The following is a 7,237-nucleotide window of genomic DNA, read 5'->3' as shown; positions in this document are numbered from 1 at the left end:
AAAAAAAAAAAAAATTAAAACTTAACCAGGCATGTTGGCATGTACCTATAGTCCCAGCTACTCAAGAGGCTAAGGCAGGAGAATCTCTTGAGCCCAGGAGGTCGAGGCTGCAGTGAGCTATGATGGAGCCATTGTACTCCAGCCTGGGCAACAGAGTGAGACCATGACTCTTAAATAAAAATAAAAATAAAAAAAAGTAAACGTGCCATTGGAATATCCTGAGCCCTGCTCTGAGCCATGTACTATTTATTACCTGGTATAAGTTGTCTCAGAATCATCACAATAAGCCCATCTTACAGATGAGAAAACTGGGGCTCAGAAAAGTGTGTAGGTGACTTGTCATGATTCTAACAGTGAGGACTGGCTGAGCTAGGAACAGGACAGACAGTGCCCTGCCCCATCCTCCCACCCGGCCCCCACCCGTCTCACTGCAGCCTTGAGAACTCCACAGCTCACCTCCAGCTCCACCCCTTGCTGGCTACCTCTTCTTGATCTCCTCATCAATAATGCTCACAATTTTCTGCAGCTTGGCCTCATCCACAAAGCCATCACCCCTCTGGGCAAAAAGAGGAGAAAGCACACAGGTCTTTCACCCCCAGGACCTCAGCACCACCCCGCCTCCCTGTCCCGGCCCCTTACCCAGAATCACCTTCTTGGAATGGACCAGTCTCCCATCTACAAACACTTCAAAATCCCCTGTAGCCTGGGCAGCTCTGTCCTCCTCCTGGGAGGAAATGGTGGGGGTAGGGGGAGGCCAAGACTCGGATCGCTGATCACCCCTGTCTTCCCCAGGACCCCCACATACTTACAAAGAGTAGGCGATCTGGAAATCGCTGCTCCAGGCTCTTTTTCAGTAGAATGTACTGAGGGGCAAAGACGGGGTCATGGGGTCGCAGGGGAGGAGAATCAGGGACTTCTCCCAGTCTTCATGCCTCAGGCTCCCGTACCTCCAAAGCCAAAACTACTCACCCGAAGGCTATAGCTTCAGAGGCCACTGGAGGCCAAGAGCAGGAGGAGAAAGGCAGAGAGAGACCAGGGAAGACACCGCGTCAGTATCGTCCCCAGCTCAGGGCACCCTATGAACACCTGAGTTAGACCATGTTCCTCCCCTGTTCATAACCCTGAAGTAGTGCCATCTCACACAGGGGAAAAACCAGTCTTTCCTGTGGCCTCCAAGCCACCACAGGATCTGCCTTCTTATCCCTCTGTCCCCTCTCCTCCTTCTCTCCCCCAACTCATTCACCCTGTGCCAGCCAGAGACCCCTAGCTCAACTTTTTTTCTCTTTTTTTTTTTTTCTGAGACAGAGTCTCACTCTGTCACCCAGGCTGGAGTGCTGTGGTGTGATCTCAGCTCACGGCAACCTTCCACCTCCTGGTTTCCAGCAATTCTCCCACCTCAGCCTCCCCAGTAGCTGGGATTACCGGTGCAGGCCACGACACTGGGCTAATTTTTTTTTTTTTTTAGATGGAGTATCACTCCATCACCTGGGCTGGAGTGCAGTGGTGCAATCTCGGCTCACTGCAACCTCCGACTCCCAGGTTCAAGCAATTCTCCTGCCTCAGCCTCCCAAGTAGCTGGGATTACAGGTGCCCACCACCACACCCAGCTAATTTTTTGTATTTTTAGTAGAGACAGGTTTTCTCCATGTGCCAGGCTGGTCTTGAATTCTCTTGGCATCAAGTGATCCACCCACCTCAGCCTCCCAAAGTGCTGGGATTACAGTCCTAGCCCCAGTTCATCTGTCAACACCCCAGGTATGCCCTGCCTCAGGGCCTTTGCACTGGCGGTTCCCTCAGCTGAATGCTCTCCCTGCAGTATCCACATGACTCCTCTCTTTCCTTCTGGGGGGCTTTGCCCATATATCCCCTTCTCAGTGAGGCCTTCCTGATCACCCCAGCTAAAACTGCAACCCCCAAAATGCCTTTTGTTCACAGTACTGATCATCTCCTCACATACAAGATCACTTTTTTTCCCTTTTCTTTTTGTTTTTTTTGAGACAGAGTTTCACCCTTTTTGCCCAGGCTGGAGTGCAATGGCATGATCTCAGCTAACTGCAACTTCTGCCTCCCGGGTTCAAGTGATTTTCCTGCCTCAGCCTCCTGAATACCTGGGATTATAGGCATGTGCCACCATACTCAGCTAATTTTGTATTTTTAGTAGAGACAGGGTTTCTCCATGTTGGTCAGGCTGGTCTTGAACTCCCGACCTCAGGTGATCTGCCCACCTCAGCCTCCCAAAGTGCTGGGATTACAGGCGTGAGCCACCGAGCCTGGCCAGTAAGACAAACCCAAAGACAGTGCTCATGATGGGGGCTCCCATCATGATCCCTGTCCTTGCACTCCAGCCTGGGCACTAAAGCAAGATCCTATCTGAAACAAAAACAAAACAGACACAGAGAGACAGAGTGAGGTGGGGAGACAGAGAATGGGAGAGACTGACTGCCTGGGCAGAGACAGAAGAAGACAAAGTGAGAGAGAGAGAGAGACAAAGGACCAGAGAGGCTTCCAGGGTTGAAGAGAGGCTGGGAAGGGAAGCTAGAGCCCCCATCATGAGCACTGTCTTTGAGTTTGTCTTACTGGGGAGCAAAGCAGGTGGCTTTCCTGAGCACCTCATCCCCAGCACAAGCCTGGCAGTTGGGGATGGCAAGCCGCAGGGCACTCAGAAACGAATGAATGAATGAAGCTCAGATCCAAAGCAGGGATTTTAACCTGACGCTCTCCGGCCCCAAAGAGAATGAAAGACAAGAGTGAGTTCCCAATCTGGGAACTGGGACTCTGAGGCTCTACCTGAATCCCTCCCCTCGCCCTATCCCAACCCTGACCTCCACGTCCCGGAGCCCCAGCCCCCACCGCTGGCCCCATCCCCAGGGGTTGGGAGAGGCGGGTGTGAGGTCCTCACCAGTAGGTCACTCGAATAGGGACCCTCTTGTCCAGCGCGAAGCTCTCACTGGCTGAGACGAAGCTTTCGGTAGAATTCAGTAAGGAGGCGGCCGACGGGATAGTCCCCAGGATGGGCGCAGGGACAGAGCTGGGAATGGTGGGATCCGCCAGCCCAGTGGCCGACGAGTCTGCGGTGAAGTCCAGCGTGGGCCCGGGTGGGTTCGTGGCCAGCGGAGTGTGCGCGGGAGGGGGCCCCGCGGCGGGCCCAGTCTCGCCGGAGACCGACGGGACGAGCCTCAGGCTCGGCGCCGGCTCACGATCCTCCTCGGATGACACTGACACGCGCGGCTCCGGGGCAGGTTCCGGGGGCGGATCCCAAGGTAGGGCCGAGGCCGGGTAGGAGTCCAAGACGGGGAGCGTGGCCCGAATCCCGGCCAGGACCAGAGCTGGGGATAGGGCCAGGGCCGGGGCCGGGACGGGGGCTGGGACCGGGACCGGGACCGGGACCGGGGCCGGGGCCGGGACCGGGGCCGGTATCCGGGCGGGGGCTGGAAGCCGGACTGGAGTCAGGGTCCGAACCAGAGTCGGGATCGGAGTTGGGGTCCGGGCGGGAGTAGGAGTCGGGACTGGAGTGGAGGTCCAGGCCGGAGCCGGAGTCGGGACCAGACGGGAGATCCGGGCCGGAGTGGTAGTCGGGACCAGAGCGGGAGTCCCGGCCAGAGAGGGGGTCAGGGTCCGGATGGGGGTCCGAGTCCGGACCGCGGTCGGAGTCCGGACCGGAGTCGGTGTCCGGGTCGGGGTAGAAGCTCGGACCGACGTTGAGGTCCGGGCAGAGGAGGGGGCGGGGGTCCGCGCCTGGTTATTCATGGATCCCAGGGGGACCCGGGCACGCCGGTGGGGGAGTCCCGCCCGCCTTCCCTCCTTGGGCGGAGAGTCTTCCACACCGGGTTCTGAGACGGAGCACTACCACAGGGGGCTCTGTTACACCGCGTTCCACCCAGCCCCCGGGTTCCAAGGCTCGCAGGGCAGGTGACCTCCAGACCTCGGCGAGTAATTCCTGCCCCCTTAACCGCCGACGCTGGGCTGAGAAACACCCAGATTGCCCCAGTTCCCCGCAGCTGTCGGTGACACTGGGGTCTTCAGTATATGTGTACTGAGTGCCTGCTGTGTACACACTTCTCTGCTGGGTGAATTTGAGGACAGAGCAGGGATCAGGAAAGCCCTGGTCCCTGCCCTCACCACGCTCCCTGTCCAGTGGGGGGACACATACCAATTACCAAAGAGCTACAACCCAGAGTGTTCAGAGCCGGGATGAGGAAGCCCAAAAGCTGTGGGATTCCAGAATAGGTGCAGTCACCCTGCGGCAATCAGAGAGGGCTTCCTAGAAAAGGGGACAACTGAGATCTGGAGAATGATGGTGAGCACCACGGAGAATGTACTTTTGAGACAGTCTCACTCTGTGGCCCAGGCTAGAGTGCAGTGGCCCCATCTCAGCTCACTGCAACCTCAGCCTTCCGGTTCAAGAGATTCTCCTGCCTCATCCTCCCAAGTAGCTGAGATTACAGGCACCCGCCACTACGACCGCCGAATGTTTGTATTTTCAATAGAGACGGGGTTTCACTATGTTGGACAGGCTGGTCTCCAACTCCTGGCCTCAAGTGATCCACTTGACTCAGCCTCTCAAAGTGCTGGGATTACATGGGTGAGCCACTGTGCCCAGCTTAGAGTTTAGGCGCTAAACATTTGCCCACAGCTAGTTAAGTGGCAGAGCTGGGATTCAGACTCAACCCATGAGGCTGCAGCATCCTGGGGGCTTAACCACTTTGAGAAGGAATGTCAAGCTGTGAGCTCCTCAAAGATGGAGCCTTGCCTATCTTGTTTACTGCTGTATCCCCAGCTCCCAGAATAAGACCTGGCATACAGTAGGTGCTCAATAAATGTTTGTAGAATTTAAAAAGAGACAAAAGCTGGGCAAGGTGGCTTGCGCCTGTAATCCCAGCACTCTGGGAGGCTGAAGTGAGCGGATCACCTAAGTCAGGAGTTCAAGACCAGCCTGACCAACATGGAGAAACCCCATCTCTACTAAAAATACAAAATTAGCCAGGTGCGGTGGCACACGCCTATAATCCCAGCTACTCAGGAGGCTGAGGCAGGAATATCACTTGAACCTGGGAGGTGGAGGTTGCGGTGAGCCAAGATCGAGCCACTGAACTCCAGCCTGGGCAACGAGAGCAAAACTGTCTCAAAAAAAAAAAAAATTAAAATTAAAAATAGCAGGACAAAGGAGTTACCCAGGTAAAGGAGGAGTTAGCTGGAGGCACGAGGGGGAATGCCTGACTTGTTAAAAGAGCTGATGGTGCCTCGGCGGAACTAGAGCCCAGATAGCAAGCACAGCAGATACGGCCCTGGAGTGAGGGGCAGGGCCATTCCCCAAGGATCTGCTTTTATTTTTCAACAGCACATCAGACAAGCACTTTTTTTCATTTTTATTTTTTGGGAGGACAGGCTCTCAGTCACCTAGGCTGGAGCACAGTGGTGCAATCACAGCTCACTGCAGCCTGGACCTCCTAGGCTCAAGCAATCCTCCCACCTTGGCCTAGAAAGTTCTGGGACTACAGCATGAGCTGGCCAGTCTTTGGTTGGTTGTTTGGGTGGGGGAGGGGCAGGGCTTGTTTTCAGTAATTTGAAGGAAGCCAAGAGAGAGGTGTCTGTGTCTAACAGCCTGGATGGTTTTACTTCCAAAGCAGAAAGGTGCTCCAGTGTTAGACTGATTTAAAAAATAAAAATAAAAATAAAAAAAGAGGCCTCTGGCCAGGAGCGATGACTCATACCTGTACAGTAATCCCAACACTGGGAGAGCACGACGGGTGGATCACCTGGGGTCAGGAGTTCAAGATCAGCCTAGCCAACATGGTGAAACCCGTCTCTACTAAAAATACACACACACACACACACAAAAATAGCCAGGTGTGGCATCGGGCACCTGTAATCCCAGCTACTTAGGAGGCTGAGGTAGGAGAATCGCTTGAACCTGGGAGGTGAAGGTTGCAGAGTTGAGATGACACTATTGCACTCCAGCCTGGGTGACAAGAGTGAAACTGTCTCAAAAAAAAAAAAAAAATGATCCCAACCCTCTTCACATCCATGCCCTTGGAAATGTGACTCTGTACCTTCCCCCACCAAGAAGTGGAGTCTATTTCCCCACTCCTAGAATCTGAGCTGACCTTGTGATTGGCTTTCGTCAACAGGGTGCAGGAGAAGTAAAACTGTTCATGGAGTCCACTTTCTCTCCTGGACTCCTGCCTCAGCCGTGAGCACAAACCAGGGCCAGCCTGCTAGAGGATGAGGCCCATGGAGCCAAGCATAGCCCCCACCCCCAGTGGACCCCTGAGCTTGCTACACACACATTCATCAGTCCCTCTCTCATCTGCCAAGCCCAGTCCAGCCCAGAGCAGAAGAAACCCAGCCAACCTGTAGACCTATGAGCAAAAGTAAATGTTAAGTCTTGGCACAGGGGCTCATGCCTGTAATCCCAGCACTTTGGGAGGCTGAGGTTGGAGGATTACTTGAACTGAGAAGTTAAGAGACCAACCTGGGTAACATAGTGAGACTCCATCACTACAAAAATGAAAAATATTAGACAGGCGGCCAGGTGAGGTGGCTCACACCTGTAATCCTGGCACTTTGGGAGGCCTGGGAGGCCAATGTGGGCAGATCATGAGGACAGGAGTTTGAGACCATCCTGGGCAATATGGCAAGGATGTCTCTACTAAAATACAAACAAATTAGCTGGGCATGGTGGTGTGCGCCTGTAGTTCCAGCTACTCAGGAGGCTGAGGCAGAAGAATAGCTTCAATCCAGGAGGTGGAGGTTGCAAATCCCCAACTCTACAAAAAATTTAAAAATTAGCTCTGAAGTCCTAGCTACTTGGGAGGCTGAAGCAGGAGGAGCACTTGAGCCAAGGAGGTTGAGACTGCAGTGAGCTATGACCATGCCACTCTACCCTATGCTGGGTGAGACAGCAAGACCCTTTCTCTTAAAAAAATAAAAGGTAAACACACACATATGGTAAATATGATCTAATAATTTCAGTCCTAGGTATCTACCCAAGATGCACCACTGCCCTCCAGCCTGGTGACAAAGCACGACTTTCGCATCAAAAAATAAAAATAAAATTAGCCAGGCATGGTGGTGCACACCTGTAGTCCCAGCTACTTGGAAGGCTGAGGCAGAAGGATTGCTTGAGCCCAGGAGGTCCAGGTGGGAAGATTGCTTGAGCCCAGGAGGTTAAGGCTGCAGTGAGTTGTGATCACGCCACTGCACTCCAGGCTGGGTGACAGAGCGAGACCCTGTCTCT

The 7,237-nt window shown here is 54.1% G+C and overlaps 1 protein-coding gene across 1 annotated transcript in view; it reads right to left on the bottom strand.

Annotated features, from left to right (window-relative positions):
* Positions 1–4,410, bottom strand: part of SELENOV (selenoprotein V) — an 8,332-nt gene extending 3,922 nt beyond the window's left edge. The window contains exons 1-5 of the mRNA XM_017502999.2: positions 2,900–4,410; positions 970–994; positions 810–863; positions 650–724; positions 457–556 (exon numbers count right to left, since the gene is read on the bottom strand). Coding sequence (XP_017358488.1) covers positions 479–556; positions 650–724; positions 810–863; positions 970–994; positions 2,900–3,747 — 1,080 coding nt within the window. The 5' untranslated portion in view covers positions 3,748–4,410 and the 3' untranslated portion in view covers positions 457–478. The remainder of the gene's footprint in view (positions 1–456; positions 557–649; positions 725–809; positions 864–969; positions 995–2,899) is intronic.
* Positions 4,411–7,237: the final 2,827 nt, after the last annotated feature.

This window comes from Cebus imitator, unplaced genomic scaffold, assembly GCF_001604975.1.
Source record: "Cebus imitator isolate Cc_AM_T3 unplaced genomic scaffold, Cebus_imitator-1.0 Scaffold306, whole genome shotgun sequence".
Lineage (NCBI taxonomy): Eukaryota > Metazoa > Chordata > Mammalia > Primates > Cebidae > Cebus > Cebus imitator.
The sequence above is the reverse complement of the archived record's forward strand: the minus strand, read 5'-3'. Positions and strand labels throughout refer to the sequence as shown.